Raw genomic sequence first — 25,669 nt, forward strand, 5'->3', positions numbered from 1 at the left:
TATATATGGACACATCAAAGAGAAGCCATCACGTTAGTGTTAGGGCATTGGACAGACAATCATGTATCAGAGATACAATGTACCTAAGCAGTTAGACAATTGTGCCCCCCTTGAAAATCTTCCACACTCTCTTTTATTTATTTATTATTATATTTTTTTATATTTTTTTTTATTTTGGTGGTGGTCGAATCTTATGGAGATTGCCTACGTATCATGACCCCGCATGAATCAGACCGAGCGTAGTTCGGACCCAATAAAAGATAAACAATGCTAAACATTTTTTTTCAATTTTCATGTTAAAACAAACTGAGTTTCAAAGGTTTGAAGATGACCTACAAGCTGGAAAATCAAACAACCCACATATTCTAATTAAAAGATTTACAAACGGCCAATTTCTTTCCCCGTTTGACAAATGCAACCAAACGGTTATTTTTGCAAATGTGGCCCCTTCCAACTTTCACATGAATTTGAGGCCGGGGAGGATTATTTTATGACACTTTACACACTTGTCCATTCTTTTACGAAAATAACCTTTCGACAACTGACAGATACTCTAAGGTTATTTCGGCAAGAACGGTTCAAGACGCGGCCGAAGTTGGCTCGGGTTATTTTGACTAAAAAAAATCCAAACGGTATTCACCTGACCGCTGACTCTTTTTTTTTCTTTTCAAATTATACTAAAAACCTGATGTTGCAAACACGGCCCTTCAGCGCCTCGGGGACGAAGATTTATAGGGCTGTGTGGGTCAACTAGACCAAAATCCTAAACAGGACCCAAAAAAAGTGGCTGTTTATGCAAAGTCAGCCTTCCGGCGTCCCTCTCGGGAACATTCGGCTATTTTTGACAAAACAGCATCACCCGACTTATTTATGACTCTTTTTATCATTTTTCGAATTAGAAAAGTCAATATTGCAAACACGGCCTTTCAACGCCTCGGGGACGAAGATTTTTAAGGCTGTGTGGGTCAACTGGTCAAAATCTTAAAAATGACCCAAAGGTGGCTGTTTATGCAAAGTCAGCCTCCTGGCGTCCCTTTCGGGAACATTTGGCTATGTCTTCATAAAACAGCGTCACCCGACTTCTCTATGACAAAATTAAAATTTTGACATGTTTTTTTTTGGCTATTTTAGCAAAAGGGGAGGTTGGACACCACCCGACTTATTCATGACAAGATTAAATTTTTTAATTTTTAGCTATTTTAGCAAAAGGGAAGGTTGGACACCACCCGACTTATTCATGACAAGATTAAAATTTTTGATTTTTGGCTATTTTAGTAAAAGGTGGGGTTGGACCCGATGAGGGTTGCCTACGTATCTCACATCCGGTGAGAATCAAACCCGCGTAGTTCGAGCCTCGCGAATAAGTAAATGAACTAATATTTTTTTTTCCAATTGGAACTGTGAAAGAACTGCTTCAAAAGAAGAAAAGAAGTATATATATATATTTTTGATTGATTTCTTTTTGAAAGAAAGACTTGTAAAAATTCCTTTTCTTTTGATTTGAACTTTGAGAATTTCGAAAGTAAAAGGAAGTTTTTTTTTTTTTTTTGAATTTCCATTTGTTTTTTTTTTTTTATTCTAAAGAAAAAAAATATTTTTGGAATTTTACTTTTGATAAAAGAAATGCTTCTAAAAAATATTTTTTGAATTTTGAATTTTCTTTTCAATTTTGAAAGAAGTATCAAAATATTTTCGGATTTTTTTTTTTAAAAAGAAAACATTTTTATTATTTTTGTTTTATCAACAATGGAAAATAAAGATATTTATATTATTTTTTTCAAGACATATCTTTTTTGGAATTTTACTTTGAATTTTCTTGGCAAGACAAATACTCTTTGCAACAAATAAAGATATATATATTTTTTGGAAAGAAAAAAAACTTTTCGGATTTATATATATATATATATATTTGCAACAAATAATGAAATATATAAAAGCTAAGGAAAAAAAAGAGTCGTTGTTGTGTTTTATTTTTCAAAAAAATGAAAGACTTTTTTTTTATTTTTTTATTTTTTGCATTTTCATAAGCAAATAAATAATAAAAAAAAATTATTTTAAAAATAAGACTCTTTTTCATTTTCATTTTCATGGCAAGACAAACTATATATTTTTTCTATTTTTATTTTTGAAAAATAAAACACAACAACGACTCTTTTTTTTCCTTAGCTTTTAATAAAACAAACTAATAAGACATTTTTTTATTTTCTCAAAATTTCGGTAGAGTTTTGACAGTATTTGGGCATTTGTTTTCTTTTCAAAAATAAACAATCAATTCCCGAACATTTATTTCTTTTTTTTTCAATTTCAAAATATTATTCCTGATATTCACAAGTCAGTCAACACACAAGTCCGAATCAAATTAATGCGCAAGTAGTAACAAGTAAGATGCATCAGGATGGTCATTTTCATTTTTGGTGCACCTGTCCTAGACAGACCCAACCCCTGTGTTGAGCCTCCAAAGTCAGATGCACGTGATGCAAACAAACGTTCCTACTAGGGATCCGGCATGTGGCTTTGTTATACTAGGTTCAGAACCTGGGTGTTTGTTCTAGACCTGGCTTACCCGAGCGGACAGCTCGAGCCGAGGGGGGTAGCGTACCGGGAATACAGAAGCTTCACCGGCTTAGCAACTTGTCCGAACCTCGTTCTAAATTGGGATTTTACACTATACAGAAAAGAAGTCGTACGAAGTACACCCTTCTTCATGATTTAGAAGACTCAGAGAGGAGATGGGTTTCGGCACAGTTTATACACAGTTCACGTAATATCAAAGCGGTAAAAGCAGCATTTAGCACATTAGGCTCAAACATGTAAAAATCAGATAAAACCAAATATAACAATTTATATGAGCTCGAATTTCTAACCCTGAACCACTGGTTCTGGGTTAAGTCCCCAGCAGAGTCGCCAGAGCTGTCACACCTCCTTTTTCCGGCACCGCGAGGTGCGTAGGGAGTTTTTTCCAATTAAAGGACAGTCGAAACGGGATTGGTTTAATTATTTCAGAGTCGCCACTTGGGAGATTTAGGGTGTCCCAAGTCACCAATTTTAATCCCGAATCGAGGAAAAGAATGACTCTATATTACAGTCTGCGTACCAGAAATCCGGATAAGGAATTCTGTTAACCCGGGAGAAGGTGTTAGGCATTCCCGAGTTCCGTGGTTCTAGCACGGTCGCTCAACTGTCATATTTGGCTTATTTATCTGATTTTAATACAATTATGAACCGATGTGCCAATTTTAACTCTTTACCACTTTATTATTATTATTATTTTTAAAAAAAATTGTGAACATCGTTTAAAACATGTCTTTGGATTACGTCACATGAAATGCACCCGCAATCCGGAACACATTTTTATTCAATGTTTTAGGATTTAGATTTGGGTCGCATGAAATGCGCATCCGAGTTTAAAAAGGTAAAATTAATTAAATCGCGCCTAAAGAGTCTAGCGTATCATTATTTTGGGTAGGGCCGTGAAATTTGCTAAAACGGCTCCTCCCTAATTCTAAGCGATTAAATGTACATTTATTGAGGGCCCCGCAATCTATACATTTCATTAAGCGAGGCTCATCTCATTTATTTGGACAAATCTTAAAACGACTACATTTTTCTATAAAAATGAGTCTCTAAAATAAAGAAAGAAAAATCCTAATTTATTACTAGCTTTTATTATTTAAGAAGACATGACATGCTAATTGCTTGATTAATACAAATATTGATGAAAAAGGAATTTCACTCTTAATTTCGAAATTATAAATAAAATAAAAATTCAACAACTAATATTCAAAATAAACAAATATAGCTAGATTAAAACTCAGCATTGTTATTTTTTTTAAAAAAAATTATTGAGATTAATTATTCACAATCATTTGAAACTAGATTTAACCATAATTACTAAAGCTTATTAGAAAGTTTATTAGACTTAAACGTTCTCTTAATCTTGCTTAAGCTCAAGTCATGCCTTAATGCCTAATTTACGATGTTTAATTTAAATTCGTGTCTTAGCTAAATTTAGCTACTTGTTCATGATCAACCTATAATCTTGAAGCCTTCATAACTAGTGAATTAACCTGTTTTGCCGAACTGATTCATTAAAGACTAACTTATGTTATTTTTTCTTATTCCAATTATTATTTAGTAATACATGAAATAGCTTAAATACAATCAACAAAATGAATAAAGAAAAACGAAATTAAAACTTCAAAATTTCATTCTTCATATGTATTCATGCTTCATATTTCGGATTACAATAACCAGCGTGTCAATTGTGTACCTGATATTGGAAGCAAAAGAAAATGAAGATGAGAATCAGCAACAGTAATAACAATACAGCAACAACAACTGCCCAGCAACAGTAACAACCCAGTAACAGACCGGTGGAGTAGTAATCCCAAAAACAAAAGCTTCAAGCTTTGATGAAACAACAATTAATTCTGATTTCAAACAATGAAAGAAAGCAGAATATTTTTTTTAGTTTTTATTTTTGAAAGTTTAAATATTTTTCGGAATTTTCTCCCTCTTAAATGTTCAGCCTTTTTTCTCTCTCTTATTATTTCTTTCAGATTCGTTTCTCTTATCTGTGTTTTTTTTCTCTCGTATCTGTCTCTGTGTGTTTTTCTCTATCTGTATTCTTCTCTTTCTTCTTCAAGACTTCACATATATAACACATCTCATAAACCTTTTAATCAATTAAATCAATACTTTTTCTCTACCCAACCCATTATCTTTCCACTCATCCCCATTACATTAAATAAACATATCACACCACCCCATTATATTTTGTCCCCCATGCTTTATTTAAAATAATGCAAGATTCCCCTTTAATTTAAATCTTGTCCCCCTTTATATTAAATAATCATATCACAACCCACCCCATTTCATTTTGTCCCCCATGCTTCAAATAAACAATTTCAAAATGTACAATTCCTAAACTACCCCTTCCGACCTTACTGAAATTACCAAACTACCCCTAAACGTACTACAAATTTACCAAACTACCCATCAGCTATAACACATCAATTAATCAAACTTAACCAAAATATAGACAATATGATCAATTTCTAACAATGTTCAAACAACAATATGAACATGGATGAACATCATAACAACAATATCACATGAACACGATTTTAACAACATTTCAACAACAAATCACATGAACACGAATTGAACAACAAAGAACAACTAAAATTTGATTGAACAATATTTTAGCAACAAACAATCCTATTTTCGGATTCAACAACAACAACAATCAAAGTATGAAGATTTCTAAATTCAATCATATTGAACTTAAAATCAACTCTAACAACATTACAACAAACAATTCTTATATTAAACTTAAAACAAGATTATGAGAACAATTCAAGCAATAATCATAAATGGTAAACAAGAAATCAAACTATACAAAATTCGGATTCAAGATCATCCAAACAAAGTATGAACATGAATGAATCTATTTTAAGACAACAAACATGACGGATTAAACGATTAAAACAATATATTCCTTTAATACAACTAAATTCTTTAAACAAATAACAAGATCGACGAAGAAACAATTATGAACTTAAACTTGAACTTAACAATATTAACAATTTCTAACAATACATAAACACATGAAACAAATTGAAGAAATAGTTGATTAAATTTCAATTTGAATCTAACAAACATCAAACTAACAAATACTTACTTAAACAATAATACAAACATGAAATAAACATGAAAACAACTAATTAAACTTCTATTTTGAAATCTGAAAATTAATTTAACAAACAACATGAACACAATAGAAAATTATTTCAAAGATGAACAACGAACAAAACAAGGATTAAATCATTTAACGATTTTGGATCCGGAAAATATCAAACAAAATATGAACAAAAATAAAACTCAAAAACAACTAACCGGAGATGAATCAACGACGAACTTTGATTGTAAACAAATCTGTCCAAGCCTCGACCAAAGCTCGAACGAAGGACGACGAAGACGAAGAAGAAGTAGAAGCAGCGGCGGAGGAAGGAGGAGCAGCGGCAGCGTCGCGGACAGCCATGGCTGCTCGTCGCAGCTGGACACGGGCAGCAGCTGGTCGTCTACTGCTGCTGCGTTCAGCAGCTTATGGAGAAAATGGAGCAGCAGTTCGGGAAGCCATGGACGACGCAGAGGCAGCAAGAAAAAGCAACAAACATGGCGATGGGTTGACGACGAAGACGCAGCCATGGACGAGCCTTTTGAGCTTGACATGGAGAAGATGGGCTTCTTGGTGGTGTGTGCGCTTGTGTCGAAGGAGATTAAGCTGCTGGAGCTTAGCCATGGCAGCCATGGATGTGTGTTTTAGAGTTTGGAGAAGAAAGAAGAAAAGAAGAAGAAGAATGATAGGGGGGGCGGATGACTTAGGTCATTTTTAGGGTTTTTTTTTTTTGTTTTGTTTTGTTTTGTGTCTTTGAAATGCAAGATAGGGGTATTGGGTCTTTTGGGTTATGGACTGGGTCGACCCAGTTCGAAATGGACTGGGTCGTAGGGAAGATTGGGCCATTTTTTGGGCCTATGTCTTGAAATTGAAGAAGAGGCCTAATTCCGACTTTCTTTATATTTTCGCTCTCTTTTCTTCTTTTATTTTTTCTAAAACTAAATTATAAAAATACTTAAACTATTATTAAGAACTAAATTAAGTTATAAAAGCGCAAATTAACTCCCAATAACAATTAACGCACAATTAAGTATTAATTAAGCATAAAATTGTATATTTGGACATTAAATGCTAAAAATGCAAACGATGCCTATTTTTGTAATTTTTAATTTTTGTAAAACAATTTTAATTACTAACAATTGTAGAATTAAATACTACATGCAAAATGCGACATATTTTTGTATTTTTTATTAATTTAGCGAATAAACACGCACAGACAAATACAAATAATTCTTCAAAATATCACAAAATTGCACACCAAAGAAAAATCATTTTATTTTTGAATTTTTTGGGAGTAATTCTCATATAGGGCAAAAATCACGTGCTTACACTCACATAACAAAATCAATAGATATCGTTGCGATTCAATTCATATCACGCTAGCTCCTACTCCCTAAAAAAACTAACTACACCTGGTTCAAACAAAACCCTTGGAAAAGAATCGCGGCACAAGAAAATCAAGGGGAGTTACTACACTACCTACAAAGAAAATCTTTTATTTTCGTTAGATTTAAATCACTCAAGAAAATTGTCTAGGATATCCATCGTCGGAAAAAGTCCAATCTTTTTTTCAATTTTCTAAAAAAAAAATTATTCAATTAAACTAATACAACTAAAATAGCATAGGAAGTCACCCAGACAATCTCCTCATCCCACACTTAAAATCGTGTATTGTCCCCAATGCACAATATACTAATAAGAGGGTAAAAGAAACTCTCTGGTAAGCCAAAGACCAAAGAACTAGCAGCTCATGGGGTACTCAGACTTCTTCCAGGCTTGGTCCTTCGTGCGGGTACCTCACACTTAGTTCCAACCATCTGGTTTGTTGTTGCATCCTTCCAATATCTTTGTTTGCCATGCTCCTAGAAAATCAAAAATCGACACTACAAAAATGATACAATAATTAAAAAAAAAATTTAAAAAAAAAAAGGAAAGCTGGGTTGCCTCCCAACAAACGCTTGATTTAACGTCGCGGCACGATGCGAATCATTTTTTGCCTCCATCTCGAGCTTATGAATTGAACCACTAATTTGGCATCAAGTTTTCGGCTATGCTCCAGGGGTGGAGGAACAAAACTAATTGGCCCAAGCAACCATTGTACTATTCTACACTTCTTGACTTTTAGATGAGGTATGTAGTCTTGTATTTCTAGCAAAAAAATTTCCAGAATGTAGGCACCTTGTTCCTCATTCCTTGACTTCTCAATTGGCTCGGATGACCCTATTTTCATATCGTTATCCAAGCACAATGTAGAAAAATGTTTCGAGTGAGGACCAATGCGCTCACACACATGAACTTCAGGACTTTCTGCATCCTCAACATCAATGATACTAGAGTCAATAAAATTTATATCCTCAATGTTCTTGGCTGGCTATAGTCTCACTTCTACAACATTGACATCCTCAAATTATAGTTGGCTAGTTTGTTGATGTTCTACTCTGACCTCCTCAATTAGCACCTCAAATTCACGCTCTTCTTGGCTTGTATCCCTAAAATTGGCTTGTTGAGCATTAAAAGCTCCAACCACTTAACTCACTTGAGCCTTCAAGTTGCGAATAGTTGCCTCTTGCCTTTCTATCTGCAATTATTTCTCATTATTTTGTTCCATAAGGCACTTTAACATATCCTTGATCTCCTTTAGGTCCGTGTCCCCAAATTCTTTGTTCCTATTAACTTCACAAGAAAAGGAAGAACCATCAAAGTAAAGCGTTGGGGGAAGATAAGAAATATAAGCACAACCATGAAAGTGACTATTTTTACCACCACACACATCACACACATTCCACAAATAAGATTGAGTTGGTGCACATAACTCGCTCTCAGAAATATTTTGATAATTTTGATATGGGTTGTTTCCTTCACAATATGTATGAGGATCAATAGTAGAATTATCTACACCTAAATTCCCATAATTCCAAGATGTCATGTATCTCAAATCAACAGTTATAATAAAATAAAAATACAAATACAAAAACAAACAAAACAAACCAAAAAAAAAAGTTCAAACTCGAAATCTAGCAATATATACAGCTACAACTACACCGTTAGTTCCCCGGCAATGGCGCCAAATTTTGATCACGCCCAACTATGACTTATAAAAGGACTAAGCGGTCGTTACAAATATAATCTGATTTATAAGTCCGGAGTCGAATCCCACAGAGAACTATGGTTTAGCTACAACTTTTCAATATTTCTAAAAAACACAAGTCCAAACAATTTTCTAACTATAAAGATTATAATATTTATTTTTATCTAATCAACTAACACATACTAGAAAGCTGTAAAACTATCAACTAACAAGGATAAGGATTAGAAACAAGATTAAGGAGGTCTAGAGTTATGATTTCCCCTATTGTCGGAATCCTTTCCGCTACGTTTTCTATAAATTTGCCTAAGTTTTCTCTATCGACCATGAGCACTCTGAATGTCGTAACTCTCTCCCGAGTAATTATCACAATTTACTAGACATATTCTCCCGAATTACGCTAGCTGGCATTAAGTACGGCTCACTCAAATCGCACCAAGGTTTCGTTATCCCTAATCCTACATTTAAACCCTCTGTATTGATCCCTCATATACGTTAGGAGTGATGTTGTTCAACAACTACCTAAATATGCACTCTCTCCCGAGTAATACACACTAAATAGGTACAGTCGATTGAGAGCTCTTCAACCAACCACAATATAAACGTAGTTGAACAAATAGAGAAAAACTACGGCAAATCTATATTAACATAACAGGAAAATCATCATTCAAGAGGTTCCATCAAAACCCTAGATAACAAATTAGCTATTCTTAATAGTATGCATAACCACAATACTAGAATTCATAACCAATAGTGAAAATAGGAAGAAGGAAGTGAAAAACTCGTAGAAGAATTCACTGCCTTGCTCCTAGTGTGTCTTTGCCTCCTTAGGTCGAATCTCCGATCTTCTTAGCCTCCTTAGGTCTAAATTATGTCAAAAGTCCTCAAAATACCATCTTTCCATGTATATATACCAAGTAGGGTCGGGCCCAAACAATTATACCTTCTCCTACGCAAAAAAAGACACTTTTCCCGGACATGACGTGCGCGGCCGCGGATCAACCGCGGATGGGCCGCGCATATTGACCAGTGTTCTGCCCTATTTGAGCGGTCAATGCGCGGCCGCGTACTTGACACGCACGTTTCACCCTGTTCTGTTTGGAATTTGGAAAAACGTAAAACATGAAAGTTGTATCCCTTTGAGTTAGCTTTTGAACCATATATTGTGGAGCCGGAATGGAGTTCTCAGAGAAACGTTATGTACATTTTACTAGACAGTGTGCAATATGCCTACTCGATTCGTCGTTTCGTTGCTGTATTATCCGTTGATCCCCGAACACGATCCTGGCTTAATTTCTTGGGCTTTTACTCAGACTTCAAAGCTTCAAATCACTTGAATTCATTCCATAACATTTACATAGCTCGGAATCACTCCTACAAGGCATAAAACACACACTTAGTGCAAAACATTAGCGATTAAAGCTCAAACTCAATTATAGTGCAGTAAATTGAAATGTAATAATCGATTAAAATACGTAATTATAGCCGTCAATATAATTTAAAAGAAAGCATGTTGAACTTAGTTTCTGCAGTATTATAATTATATATATATATATATATATATATATATATATATGAATAAATAACTTGTCGATGAAATAATGATGAATACCTATTAGTGTGTCTACGCCGCAGGTATTCACAGTGGTGAGACTATTAAAATTTTGATACCAGAAGATTAAACAAAAAAAAATTGAAAAAGAGCAGATTTGTTCATATATGTAAACATTATTATGTATCAAACTAAAATGAAAAAAATGGAAATTCCTTGTCAAGGGGACAAAACATGTTACCCATTATTTCATCACTGAAATGTTGAGTGACAGCTTGTTGAGATGGTTGTTACCCATTTTATCGTATTGTATTATTATCCCAAAATAATATTTGTTTTGATTGTTTTGTTAAAATTGGTTATATTGTATTATTAAAGTTATTGTTCTGAAACAATGAAAAGTCTCTTATATTTTGAAACAACCGATTTGGTGCGGTGGAATTGTTTCATATTTTTCTTTCAATTATGTCCTAACTTATTACTTTTAAAATTATATATTACCCTTTACCTTCTTTTTTTTAACTCCAAATCTCCAACCTTTAACCTACTTTATCTTCATCCTATGTTTTTCCTTCTGCCGCTTACTATTCCCAACTCCAACGTCAAAGGTAGTAAGAATAGGTTTTGTCTTCTTTTTTTCTCCTACTTTGATTTTAACTCCAATTCTAATTACTTTAATCTCCAATTAGTTGTATACTATTGGTTGTTTTCAAGTGTGCAAAGTATTACTTATTTATATTCGTTCTTTTGTTTTGCCAACTGCACGGTCTTCGTTTGTTTCTCTATCATCGTTCATTATTATTTGTTTTCTAATGATAGTTAATTTTTTATTTTAGTAGAAAGGGATTTTCTTGAATTATTTTTATCCATAATTCTTGATAAATTTAATATTTAAAATAACTGAGGATATTTTGGTATACTTATTTTGGTATACGATATAGTCAAACCAAACAGCAAAATGTTATTTAACAACAGTAAACAAGACAATCTATCCAAACATTGTATTCATAAAACGATACAATACAATAAGATACGATATAATACAATATATTATGAAACAATGGATAACAATGATCCAAACGGAGTGTAAACTGTAGTCTGTGATCAGTTCCATCTCATTTGTGGAGAACTAGGAACGGAAAGAATCTTCAATAGGAGCCAGTCTCATAAGCCCGTATTATCAAGGATTTCTTACACATTTTGCAAGGGAATAGCTTTTACCATTCTTGATGACATTTGGATTTGCTTGGTTTTGATCCAAATCCTAATTTAAAAACTCAATGGGAACGGATGAGTTCACAACATACAGCTATTGCAAATAACTAAAATGAGAATATGCAAATCAACTGATTGTAATAATTGGCAAAAACCTACTTGATTTCAGTTAACCTCGCTCTCAAAAATAGCCGAGTTAATCGGATTACCAACCTTTTATACACGCTTAACCATAGTTAAACTCTAAAATCCCAACTTAAGCTAACACCTTACATTACAATCATCCGATATTGTTTCCTCAGATGAGGCGTCGCTATTGATGACAATTAGCTCAACCCTTTTATTCGCCTCTGACATACAATGTTGCTTCCCCTCTCTCATAGGCACTGCTGGTAGATGAGCATGATCAGAACTGCCATTATTCAGCTCAGCTCTTGGTGAAGTGCACAAGTCACTTAATATGTTCCTTGATTCACAATTTGCTTTGTCAGGTTCGGGAAAGGGTAGACCAACCCACGGATGGAAAATCCATGAAGAATCTGGGGGAAATCCAGGAGGCCTCGGTGGGATAGCAACCACTTCTTTAAGCCAGTGAGGCAAATTACCCCCTTCAGATGCTCTGTTCATAATATGAGAACTGAATGAACAGTCAACACCCGAACCTGCAAAGTTTTCGGATTGATTCAACCTAGCTCTTCCGCGATTTCCCCTATGACTGAGCGAGTCTAAGGACCCTACGTTTGTTGTAGCCAGGTGAAGTAGTTTGGACGAAGTATTTTGAACATTTCCAAAATGGAAAGGTATTTGGCTCTGGATGTCCTCTGACTGAAAATATGCATGCCCCAGTGAAAGTCGAACATCATCCGTACCATGGAACAAAAGATCAGCTTTTCGTAACTGTCCCACAGGGGAAATGGATTTTCCATGGAAAAGTTTCGATTGTTCCTGCACCCATTGTTCCGCCAAATCCATTGGTGTCCTCCAGGAAAAGAAGTGCAGCCTTGGATCCCTCAACATTACTTCCCAGTTACCTCTTCCGTGCCTCCTCACACCAATCCAAAGTGAGTCTAGCTCCTCTTCTGACCACATTGTTGGAGACTCAAATATTTCTGCAAATCTCCTCCTATTTCTCTTCTGTGATCTTGCTCTATTAAGAATGTTATCCAGGATCATTTGATGCCGATGAAGCAATGACGCATCAAAAGGAAACTGAGGAACTCCTTGAATAATTTCCCTTGGTTGATTCCACATATCAGCCAGCTGTGACGAGCTTGAGCTTAAAGCTGGACCACCGACCATGGATTCAGTTGGCAGTGACAAACCAAGAAAATCTGAGGATTCCGCTACAGTAGTCCCACTACGCTTCTTGTCTTCTGACGAGCAAACTTTTCCTCCTCCTTTAGAATTCACAGGAGCACTCTCATTTTGCTGCGTGCTTGCTAATGGGAAAAAGTTGTAGGTTCCCTCTTCCCGAAAAAGCTGAAAGCAAACAATTTAATTCATCTCAATCAAACATCAAAGACACTTCATTGGAAGTAGCACAGATTTACTGAAAACTGGTAGAGACTTTTAATGAGGAGCAGTTTCTATACAACTGCACTCTTATATCTACCTGCGGTAAATCATTTATTGAAGCAATGCCCTCGCTACAATCAGCCGTTGCTTTTCCAGGTAAGCAACCAGCTTCAGGTACCTCTGCTTGAATTGGAGATATCTTCTCCTGTTTGTTGTCAAGTAATTCCAAACTTTTATCAGAAGGCACCTTCTGTAAAAACGTAGAAACATTTTCATTCAAGGAGCAAGGAGGGTTCTGCTGAACTTCTTCTGCCGTTGGAATAAGGTGTTCATCAGATGCCTGTTCTGACATACTATTGCAGTCGATTTTGTCATCACTATCTGCACAAGGTAATTTAAAACAAAAGCATACTGAGATACAGATTCATGACCACAAACTCCTACAAAAACATATATCTTACATTCGAGGAGGACAAAACCAAATAAAAATACATACTGTCACAAGGAATGGACAGATCTAAAGCTCGGGAACCTCTGTCACTCGCAGCCTCTAACGGAGACGATATTGGCCCTTCTATTCCGGATAAAGCATCAAAAGAAGGGTCCTGAGTGGTACGAAATGATGAGTCCTTGACAGCATCTGAAGCAAAACTGTTGTCAAAACCAGAGAAACCTATTCCAGAATTTGGAATAGCTTCTTTGTCGATTGGTGAAGCTTCCTTGACTGAGATCGGCTGTTCATTAACATCTATCAATCTGTAAAAGCAAAATCCAGGAAATAAGAATGAACATTTCCAAACAAAAATCTTTCATTAAACCTGTCTCCTCACTTCACCATAAGGCAGGAGTAGAAGATAGTTAAGCTTACATCTTCATCCGCGAAGCTGATCCAGCACAAGAACATTGATAATGGTCACCTCCGCTGGTTGTCTATAACAAAATAAGAGACTTGGTTAACATTGTAAATTACATGATTTTCCAATAGAAATAATCAACAAGTCTGTGTTCATCAGGTCTTAGTAGGACAGCAAAAATGAGCTGAGCAGCAAGCAGGTTCCGAAGGAGTTATCAATGCCTTCACATAGCTTAACATGTCAAAAGGAGAAACAATGTATCCAGTTTGAACAGGACGCAGAAAGTTTATTGTCATGCAAAGTGAAATTGTCTCTCAAAATACAGAACCTGTAGGCCAGATATTTGCAGGTGCAAAAAAGCAATTATGCCTACATAATCCTTCTGAAACTAATTTTACTTGAGCCTTGTCTGGACATAGAAACAGAATGTTTTGTTTTTGCACATAGTGGTTTTGTTTTCTTGTCCAAATATTCTTTGCTTTTATGGTTCTGAAAATAGAAATAAACACAAAAAATTCTCGAAATTATCCAAAAGTCGTCTCCCAAAACCAAATCCAAACATTCATAGAAAGAAAACAAAAACAAATTAGACAATAAATAAAACAATATTAGCTTCAAATCTAAGCGCCCTCATATAAAATAAAATCCAGACACCAATTTAATACTCCATACTGCAAAAGTCAGCAGAGACTAGATAAAAGTTTTAGCTTTAATCCGCATGATCGTGGTTAAACGTATGACTTCATCAACTAAAGAGCTACTCATACAAGAAATATAGAATATAAAGTTTGTAATATTCGAAGGAAAGGGGAGTAGAAATATTTGTGTCATGTACTCATGTATTCAAAGTAAGAGTCTTGAGAAATACTATGACTATCCTACAAATGAATAATATATTCATAAGTTTTTATCTGCCATTTTTGCTCTTTTAATTTAGGAATTCAAATCACTATAAAGTTGATCAGGAAAAATATGAATCATCAGCATTGATCTCCAAAAACTGGTAAAATAGGTTTCAGATGGTTTCTGAATTACTCTCAATAAGGTTAATATGGCTCCCTCTCAAATATAATTTAAAAGTCAACTGACAAAAGTTTCCTTCATTCCTAACAATAAGTATCTTGTCCTGGGATAAGGATTAACCTTCGGATGCTTAAAATCTGCTGAACGATCCATAGAGCAGCTCTTAGCAACTGATTCTTCAGAGCCATGAGGAGCAACAGGACACGCAGTATTAACTGATAAACAAGCAACATCTTCAACTTTAAGCTCGAACTTCGCATCTGCTTGACCTGCATCCTTGTCCCGCTTGGCTCTCCGCTGGAAAGTAATCAGAGCGGAGGCCAACTTGCTTTTTCTTACTGCATTTACAGAGAGGCTCTGAGATATGTCTCTTACTGTGTCAGCTTCTTCCAGACTCAGTTTTCCCAAATCAGAGGTATCACAGTACTGAAAATTGCATCTCTTCTCGACACCAGAATTTGGAGTGACCAAATCCTGTTCTTTAGAAGTATTCAATCCTGTCAACGGGGAAAGTGAAAACTTCTGGGTGCATTTACTATCACATCCACAACCTGACGTAATGCAAGAACATAATCTCTTTTCTGAACTCCTCGGTTCTCCTTCAGAGATAGGCCCTCTGGAATCCTTTGAAGAGTGAGCTTCTTCAGAATTATCCTGCGAAGATAACAGCAATGAAGCAACTTAGGAAGTTAACAACTAAGACAACTTTAACATCCGGAATCATAATCATGTAGACGCAAGAAGAAAATTCTTTCAATAGAAACCACAATGCCACCAAAAGCCACATTAAAGCTCAAAATCCATCCCTCGTGCTCAGTTCGACTGACTAACAGTATTTATTGGATCTTTCGTGATCTTGATGAAGGTCCTAACAACGAGACAGTGTTTATTCACCAATAGTGCTGAGCAGGAAATTGTCAGAGATGTGACATATAAACTAGCATATCTGCTGTTGAGAAAAGCTACGAGTTACCAGATGGACAGGCAGCCAGGTGATTATAATTGGAGCAGAGAGGTTTAGATGCCCAGAAGTCTTGTTCCAGCCATCACTCAGTTGGAATAGAAGCTACTGGAATCTGTGATACAACTCACAATTCCATCATGAAGTGTGATGTTGATATCAGAAAGGATCCTTATGGAAAAATTGTTCTCAGTGGTGGATCCAAGTTGTTTCCTGGTATTGCTGATCGTACAAGCAAAGAAATAACTGCCCTTGCTCCGCAGCATGAAGATCAAGGTGGTGACACCTCATGAAAGGAAGTATAGTGTCTGGATTAGAGGATCAACCTTAGCTTCTCACAACATCTTCCAACCAATGGAAGATGATGTCCCTTCCATTGTTCATTAGATATGCTTTTAAGTAAAGGGTGCTTTTGCAAGCTGGAAGATACAGATATTGAGGAAAATGTTAGGAACGCATGGAGAAGGATCTCTGCTTGTGTAAATTGCTGGACATAGTAAGAAATTGGATGCCATGAAGAAAATCTGGTATCACACTTTACAACCCTATACTTTTTTTGTGAGTATCCGGACCAGCATATGCGTACCTCGACTATTCCATCGAGTACTTGCTACCTCCCAACAGCACACTTATCAGGTAACTCTGGCACCAGGAATTAGACAGAAGGGAAGAATCAACTACTCCTCTGTCCCAATTTGTGTGGCAGACTTTCCTTTCTAGTCTGTACCAAAAAGAACATCATCTTTTCATATTTAGAAATAATTTAACTTTATACTTTCTCATGTTAACCTTGATGGGATGAATTATAACCACATAAATGTTTATAGCTTATTTTATTCACAAATTTTTCTTTCTTAGACTCCGTACCTACTCAAACATTGTCACATAAAATGGGACGGAGGGATTTTACCTTAGCTAGGATTTGAACCTCTAATGGCTATCCTCCTAGTTCATTGACCACTAGGCCACCCTTGGGTTCTCCCTACACTACCTTTTTCTACTTACTGAATCTCAAGGCTAATAGAGAGAAAATGACCCAAATCATGTTTGAAACTTTCAATCTACCTACCTTGCACGTTATTCAGCCAGTGCTGTCTCTTTATGCCAGCAGTGATACATCAGGTATTGTTCTTCATTCGAGTGATGGTATGAAACACACAGCACCAATTACAAGAAAGGGTAGCTCAAGTGGAAATCCCCCTTTGGAGGTTCGAGTCACCATGTTACTATGTCAAAATATACATACATACATACATATATAGAGAGAGAGAGTGTGTGTGTGCCAATTTATGAAGGTTATGCCCTTTCCATGCAATCTACTGAATCTTGTTGATCGTGATCTTCCTGATTATTTGATCATCCTGACGAAGAGAGGGTATCCATTCAGTACTAGTGTTGCGCAGGAAATTGTATGCAATGTGAAAGAGAAGCTAGCATATGTTGCTCTTGAATTTGAGCAAGAGTCGGAGGCTATAAAGAGTAGCTCTGCGTTGAGAAAAGCTACGAGCTACCAGATGCTCAGGTGATCAAAATTGAAGCAGGAAGTCTTGTTCCAGCCATCACTCAATGGAATAGAAGTTGCTGAAATCCGTGAAACAACTTACAATTCCATCACGGAGTGTCATGTCATCAGAAGGAATTTTTTGGCAACATTGCTTGCTTGGAAAGAATCCAGTCCTAATTATTAACTATTTTATGCTTGGAAATGTGCATAGGGATTCATGGTGCTCATCAAACTTGAAGAGCTTTAAAGGGATTATGGTGGTCCAGTTATGCTACAACTGGGCAGCAGGGAAGGGAAAGAAAGAAGAACGAACAGATGAAGTTGATGCAGCAGGATTGGCAGAGGTACAAGTGAGAGTAAAGGAAGGAGGTCTGAGGAGGAGCAATTCAAAAACTGAAGGAATTTCCTCCAGCCAGGCTGACATGAGAAGAAAGAGCTAAATGACTAATCAACATGGATCTCACACTATCCACAAAGGCCCAGGAAAAAATTTATGAATCCTATCAACAAGCTTTTGTTTATGAATTGTTCTCCCTTTAGATTAACAAGGCTGTCTCCTGTCCACAGATCTGTTCATGATGGAACAAAGAATTCTCACAAGAGCTTTGCAAGTTAAATACTAGAAGTTCAAGAAATAAAGGGGATGACTGGATCTTCAGAACTAATTAGATAATAGGACAAAAGAGGGAGAAGATTGTATTCACCCTATTCAAAAAAGTTCAAGTAACATAAGTTTATGACGCCCTGTATGATGCTAGTAGCATATTTCATTGGATACAAACTCAACAAGTGATTGCTTATTACGCACAATAGAGATCAATTTGCACGCTCCTCAACTATTCATCAGCAACTTGTCCAACCCACAAGCATAAGATTGCCAAAGAAATCCTGCTCACCAATATTGGAGCAAATCAGCCCACACAAGTATTTTAGCCAGGATATGAACCTGGGACCAGCAACTTGTCACTCCCATACTTCAACCACTACTCCATCCCCTTTGGGACCATGTATAAGATAGCAATAACCTTTAGAACTATGAAAAACTGAGTCTTTTTGACAAAAATTAAAAATCAAATTTTATTTATAAATATTCTGCAAGAGTCTATGCTGTCACACTTTTCAGACTAACTTCTAAGCTTACACCTTGTCATATAGAGTTCTTTTTTAACTTTTGTTTCAGTGGGTTTGAGTTAAGCTTGTACCCACCCCTACCATGTCTATCACGTCAGCACAAGCAGATATATTTTAGTATGAAATCTTGAATTTACCCTCATATACTCCTCATCCTAGTTGTCACTAGTAATAACAAGTAAAAGGTTTCCATAAAGCAGAAAGGTGAGAGGGAGAGAGAGAGAAATTGGATGGTGTAGATTTTGAGAAGAAGAAAACGCTTTTTCTATTTATGTATAATTCTTATATCCCTAAGCAAATGTATTTATACACTAGGCCCTATGACTATTTTAGGAAGGGAAATAAATTACAATCAATCCGAATAAAATCAAATCTCAATCAAAATCAAATCTTTCTCAATCATAATTAAATCTTTCCTAATAATTAAGCTAATCAACACTCCCACTCAAGTTGGTGCAAAGATGTCACACATGCCCAACTTGCAAACCAGTATATGAAAAGTCAGTTTGTTGAGACCCTTATAAACACATCAGCTAGTTGCTTTTCTGATGACACATGAAACAAGCTCAAGACACCACCCATAACTTTTTCTTTGATGAAGTGTCGATCAATTTCGACATGCTTTGTTCGGTCATGCTAGACCGGATTATGAGCTATATTGATGGCAGCCTCGTTGTCACAATATAAGGAAAGTTTCCGCTTTTCAGACAGTCTCAATTCCTCAAGTAATTTTTAGTAACCAAAGAAGTTCATAGACACCCTGGGCCAGAGCTCTATATTATGCTTCCGCACTTGATCTAGCAACTACACTTTGTTTCTTGCTTTTCCAAGTACCAAATTCCCTCCTACGAATGTATAGTAACCGGATGTAGATTTTTATCATTTAAAGATACCCAATCCGCATTTGTATAGGCTTTTACCTGAAGGTGACCACGTTTGGAGAAAAGCAGACCTTTGCCTGGAGCAGACTTCAGATACCGCAGAAGGTGAAAGACAACTTGCATATGAGGATCTCGGTGATCATGCATGAACTGGCTCACCAAGCTGTCTGAATAGGCTATGTCAGGTCTTGTATGAGAGAGATAAATGAGTCTTCCAGCTAACCTCTGATATCTCTCCTTATCAACTGGCTCTCCAACTCATGTTTGTAACTTGTGATTACTTTCAATGGGCGATTCTGCTGGTTTGCAACCTATAATACCAATTTCTTTTAAGAGATCCAAATATGCTTCCTTTGAGAAATAAAGATTCCTCTTTTTGATCTAGCAACCTCAATTCCCTAGAAGTACTGCAATTTTCCTAGATACTTGATCTCAAATTCATGTGCCAACAACTTCTTCAATCGGGCCATCTCCTCTTTGTCATCTCCTGTCATTACTATGCCATCAACATATACTATAAGAAGAGTGAGTTTACCCATTTGATGTCTTATGAAGAGGGTGTGATCAACATTGCTTTGTTGGTAACCGAAGGAGATGATTGATTTGTTGAATTTTTCAAACCAAGCTCTGGGGATTGCTTCAGTACGTACAAGGCCTTCCTCGATCTGTATACCTTTCCTTGACTTTGTGCAGTATCAAATCCAGGAGGAATTTCCATACACACATCTTCTTCTAAGTCCCCATGAAGAAATGCATTATTCACATCAAACTATTGCAAGTCCTAATCAAAATTAGTTGCACAAGACGAAAGAATTCTAATAGTGTTCATCTTAGCAATAGGGGCAAATGTCTCCTGATAATCCTCTCCATAAGTCTAAGTGGATCCCTTAGCCACCAATCTTACTTTGAATCTTTCAATCGACCCATCAACTTTGTGCTTCACAGTGAAGACCTATTTACAGCCAACCAACTTCTTGTCGGGTGGTGAGGTGACAAGTCTCATTTCTTCATTTTGACAAGGCCTTCATTTCTTCAATCATAGCTTACTTCTATTTAGGATCTGCAAAAGCTTCCCTACAATTCTGGGGAATAGACAAGGCAAAGGCTCTATAGAAGGGAGACAAATAATTATAGGAGACAAAATTAGATAAATAGTGTTTGGTGGTAGAAGATGTGACTCCTTTTTCTGTGAGCAATAAGCATATCTAACTCATTAGGAAATGTAGATTACTTACAAGTAGAAGAAGGTTCAGCTTCGGTAGATTGCATGATGGCTTCTTCTGCTTTATTTCTCCTTGAGTGAGTTTTCAAATCAGGCCTATCCAAACGCCCAATAGTCTCCGCCTGAATTCTTTCTCCAATTTCACTTTCCCTCGTGGCAATGTCATTAAGAGGTTCAGTAATGGAACTAGGTAGAATCACCTCTTCCTCCTTATTGCTCTCCCCCTGAAGAGGTGATGAGATAATACTGAAATAGGGCTCAGATTCTCGAAAAGTAACATCCATGCTTACAAAAGATCTCCTAGAAGGAGTATGATAACATTTGTAACCTTCCTGTGTGGAAGAATACCCAATGAAGACTTGACCAGAGTTTTGAATTTCATCTAATATATAAAGTAATCACGCAATCTATTATTGTCAATCCTATTCCCTGTTTGAAGATCCTAGAAAATACAAGGATCGGGAAAGCACTCGATTTTACAATTCAGAGCTTTGGTGATGGCACTAACAGATAAAAGATTGACGAGGAACTCAAGGACATGGAGTACGAATGATAGTTTAATATTAGGAGTATAAACGACAGAACCTGTTCTAGAGATAAGTGTTAAAGAACCATTGGCTATTTTGACATTATCCCCTTTCAGACACGAATAATCGTTTTGAATGCCTTTAGAAGAGCCTGTTATGTGTCTATTTGCACCAGAATCAACAATCCAAAAATTAAGGTGAGCAACAAAGGCGGTACCAGATTGCACATAATTGAATGTGGCAACATTAGCGGAGTCAAGTTTGACTAGGAGGCGATAGAGAAGCTGAATTTCATCCGAAGTCAAGATTTCTCCAGAAATCGTCTCCTTGAATGTCTCCATATTTTCCACCCAATCAAAAGAAAATCTGAAGAAAATTGCTCAAAAATAATCTGTCTCGCCAAAAACCAAATTTGTCTCAACGGAACCTTAACTCCGGTGAACGGAAAAATCAAAACTTGTAGGGATAGGCTAGGAATGTTCCAGCGACCCTAATAGAAAGGAAATTCCAAAACAACTGACCAGAAGGAGTTTGTGTTGCGGACAACCATCACGAGAGAAAACTCGACCTCTTTGATAAAAACGGAACCCTAGTGTTGCAAGGGAGATAACTCACCTCAAAAAGGCAGCAATGTTTCTGATACCATGTAGATTTTGAGAAGAAGAAAAGGCTTCTTGTATTTCTGTATATTTCTTACATCCCTAAGCAAATGTATTTATACACTAGGTACTATTGACTATTTTAGGAAGGGAAATAAATTATAATCAATCAGAATAAAGTCAAATCTTAATCCGAATCAAATCTTTCCCAATCAGAATCAAATATTTTCCTAATAATTAAGCCAATCAACAGATGGCTATTTGAGCTGTCAAATAAGCTACCCCCTCCGTTCCATTTTATGTGAACCTGTTTGATTGGGCACGGAGTTTAAGAAAAATGAAGTTTTTTAGCTAGCCTTTGGCCATAGATTCCCAAATTTGTTTTGAAAATTTTGATTTGGGTGAAGTTTGGTTTAAAGATGAAAATGTGTTTGGAATAAGTTTTCAAATCATATTTTACTCTTTTTTTTTGGAAAAACACGAAACATGACTTGTACCCACAAGTTCTAAAAACAGTACCTTTATCAATAACATTCAGTATATTATCGCAAATCATAGTCCTGTGGTATACAATTATCATTTTTATAATGAACTACATAATACGCTATCAGGTGAGCGAGAAGACGAACCAACATTGTTACAAAATAATAAATTGTGGGCTCTTTTATAAAATACAAAAGTTTGGGGCAATTTTTAAAAAATGTAATCGTGATTTGGGATTTGAGTATTGGATTTTGGGAATTTGCCAAAATGTAGATAAAATCTATGGCCAAACATGTATTTGCCCAAAAAAAAACCAAATATATTTTGGCAAAATCTATGGCTAAACGGGTCCTTAGAATTTGTGGTCCTAAACAAGTCAAAAAGAGGTCCAGAGTATTTGTGTGGTTATAAATGCTTCTCATTAAGGATAGAGTTGGAAGTTTAAGCTAAATTGTTTCCAAATTTAGAAAGGGGTCATTCTTTTTGGAACGGACCAAAAAGGAAATAGGTTCACATAAACTGTAACAAAGGAAGTATCACATTTGACAGGTCAAAAACAAGGACATTGTAGAATGGCAGCTAAGAATCATATAGTTTACAGTTTGTAAAATGTACTTCTGAAAGCAAGAGACACAAGTGTTAGCTCATGCACCACACTACACATCTGTGTTTATTGATTACCAAGAATCACTAGTAAGTCAGAAACTAGGAGAGGGACCAAATGTAGATTAAGTTTTGATTCAGAATCGTTGCCACGGTTTCATTTATAAATGTGACAACATAACTTAGAACATGAGTATCCAAAGAAAATCAAGCCGCAACAAAGACCTCATACAACAACTACTACAGCTACACCTCAATCACAAGCACAACAAAGGGGGCTAGGCCCAAATGGAAAGTACTGTATACCAAATATATCACCTCAAAGTCTTTGTTTTCATCCTTAATGCTATGGTTCTCATACTTCTCCTCTTTCTTCAGCAAAGGGGCTAGGCCGTTTGATTTTTGACATCCAGAAGGTGTATTAGGAATCCCATTTTCCCGATAAAGATCCACTGAACTTGGTTGCCTCTTTCGCTTGTAAGTCAAGAACACTTTTTTCCGAATCATTAAGCTTTGTAAAGGTTATACAGAAAGGTACGAAAATTTCAGCAACAAACTTAAAACAACACGAATTGCAAAGTCGTTGACTGGAAGCTAAAGCCACACGACATATATGCTGCAAAACCATAAAAAAGAAACTACATCAAAATGACATCACACGTGCTCAACATTGTTCGAAACACTTTGCACCTCATAGCATGGACGCATTATTGAATTTTAACTATGTCCTCTCCTTACAATTTAGGCAAACAACAAGCGAGAAAAAGTATAAGCAACGTTTAAGATGTGTTTGGTGTGATTTCTAGAAAATGTTTTAGAAGAAACTTTGTCTCACTATGCAACACTCTAAATTTAGAAATTATTTCAAATGGACTACCGGAAAAAAACATAAATTAAGAAAGATGTTTTATTTTTCAAGGAAAATATTTTTTGGTGTTTCGTTGCTAGAAAATGAATTAATTTCCAGATTCATACTAAATACAGCTTACTTTTCTTTTCTTTTTTTTTTGGTTTCCCACCCGGTGTCCGGTACCCGCATTGGAGCCCGACTATATCCGGATTCGCGCCACGTAGGCCCATTCAACCTACAAAGCATGCAATTAACCATATATTCTGGGCTAATATATGCAACATTATCTTTTCCAATTCAACACAATGGCTATAGGCCTGAATAACCAGGAGCAAAATAGAACATATCAAGCAACAACATTCATTATACTCAGCAGAATCCGACCATTTTTTAAACAAGCTTATCTGTTACGAATAGCATATATTATCTCCTTCACCAAAACCTTTAAATATCACACACACACAAACACACACACAAAAGAAAAAAAAGCATGAAAGGCAAAATCAGCTTAGACCCAACATACCAACAGAAAAGACCAATAAATTTCAAAAACCCAACATGCAAGTAGTCCCAGATTCTTCTCAAAAGAATGAATTAAACAAAAAAAAAAGGAGTTAGGTACTTCCAACCAAGGGAGCAGACACTTGAAAAGATAAACTTATGAATCAAAATGGAACAAAAATAGGGAGGGGGGGGGGGGGGTTCAAAGGATAATGAGTACTCTACATACACAGAGAGCATTCCTTCAAATAGAAGAGAAAAGAAAAAGTTGAAGAAAGAAATATGGGGAGAAAGAAGTTAGGAGTACCGGAAACGGAGATAATCGACGGCGACTAACTTTCCGACAAAATATAGCTCGGTTTGACAGTGGCGCCAGTGAGTGTTAGCTTGTACTAAGCTGTGTTTCTCTAGAGTAGTGTGCGAAGATTAAAGGGAAGGAGAAAGAGTGTATGTATGTAATGTATGCGTACTCTCTTTTTGGACTCTTTCACTAGTCAGCTTTTTGTTGCACACTTATCTTATTCTTCAAAATCTTCACTAAATTTATTCTTCAATTAAATATTCCATAAGACAAATTTTGGTATTGTATCTTTTTCGAATGATGGCGTAATATTTTTGTTTCTATTAGAGAATTTAAATTTGAGATCTCGTAATTTTTTTATTTTATTAATCATTATATTATACCCTTAGAAGCTAACATAGAGTATCTTTTATATACGTAATTATCACTAATAATAATTATATATATTTATCTCAATTTTGTGTAATGCTATTCAAATTTCAAGAGCCAAACGAATTAATTTTGGTCATGAATTCAGACAAAGCATCTTTAAGTTTTTTTAAATAAAGTTTACATATTTGAAAATGATGTAAAAAAGGTATTATTAGTCATAATAATTAGCAATTTAAAATATTTAAAAGATAAATGGAAAAATTACGGTAAAAAAATGATTAAATTTCAAAATAGGAATATTGTCGCATAAATCGAGACAAATGGAGTAATATATATTTCTGTATATACTAGTTTCTTGGCACGTGCGTTGCACGTGTGCATCGAGTTCATTAATGCACGTTATCGCAAACTAACATTAAAATTATGAAAATAAAGTTTTAAGCAAGTATAAGTATACATGAAAGAATATAATATAAATTTCAGTGAATGATCATTGAGGATCATCTTCAATTGGTTTATTCATCCGAACCTACGAAGATAAACAATCAAAGTGTAATTACATACATGTGATTTGAATATTTATTTATGAATTTGAGGTTAATAACTTATAACTAAGTGTATCTCACCTAATACTTTCTTGTAGACGATACTCCTCGTGTATGTTCCTTCCATCTGTTTTGGTTGTTCTGTCATAACCAGCACTCTTGTTGTTGACATTGATATTCCTCTTGAAAGTGCAACGTAAAGTTGTCCATGTGAGAAAATATGTTGTGGTAGATACAATCCAACATTGGGTATTGTTTGTCCTTG

The 25,669-nt window shown here is 35.7% G+C and overlaps 1 protein-coding gene and 1 pseudogene across 4 annotated transcripts; one reads left to right on the plus strand and one right to left on the minus strand.

The window, feature by feature from the left end:
- Positions 1-11,612: 11,612 nt before the first annotated feature.
- Positions 11,613-24,649, minus strand: LOC104215014 (uncharacterized). Of its 4 annotated transcripts, XM_070174612.1 has the most exons (8): positions 24,494-24,649; positions 23,825-23,920; positions 23,154-23,346; positions 15,045-15,578; positions 13,916-13,977; positions 13,544-13,803; positions 13,145-13,428; positions 11,613-13,011 (listed from the first exon to the last, which is right to left on the minus strand). In XM_070174612.1, the coding sequence occupies exons 2-8, from the start codon at positions 23,872-23,874 to the stop codon at positions 11,794-11,796; spliced, it is 2,601 nt and encodes an 866-aa protein (XP_070030713.1). In that variant the 5' UTR covers positions 23,875-23,920; positions 24,494-24,649; the 3' UTR covers positions 11,613-11,793. The 4 variants fall into 4 exon arrangements, with proteins under 4 accessions (XP_070030713.1, XP_009763052.1, XP_009763051.1 ...); XM_009764750.2 differs by lacking the exon at positions 23,825-23,920; XM_009764749.2 differs by lacking the exon at positions 23,825-23,920 and having other exon boundaries at positions 23,154-23,451.
- LOC138891285 (actin-66-like) lies at positions 15,784-17,696 on the plus strand (annotated as a pseudogene).
- Positions 24,650-25,669: the final 1,020 nt, after the last annotated feature.

This window comes from Nicotiana sylvestris, chromosome 5 (genome assembly GCF_000393655.2).
Source record: "Nicotiana sylvestris chromosome 5, ASM39365v2, whole genome shotgun sequence".
NCBI lineage: Eukaryota > Viridiplantae > Streptophyta > Magnoliopsida > Solanales > Solanaceae > Nicotiana > Nicotiana sylvestris.

What these genes read in the sequence shown, in the direction of transcription:
- LOC104215014 (XM_070174612.1), bottom strand. Translation starts at nt 23,874, where the DNA reads ATGCGGGTACCGGACACCGGGTGGGAAACCAAAAAAAAAAGAAAAGAA. An exon ending in ATGAAAACAAAGACTTTGAG is followed by an intron (nt 15,579 to 23,153) that starts GTGATATATTTG and finishes TTATCTTCGCAG; the next exon opens with GATAATTCTGAAGAAGCTCA. An exon ending in CAGATTTTAAGCATCCGAAG is followed by an intron (nt 13,978 to 15,044) that starts GTTAATCCTTAT and finishes ATTTTGTTATAG; the next exon opens with ACAACCAGCGGAGGTGACCA.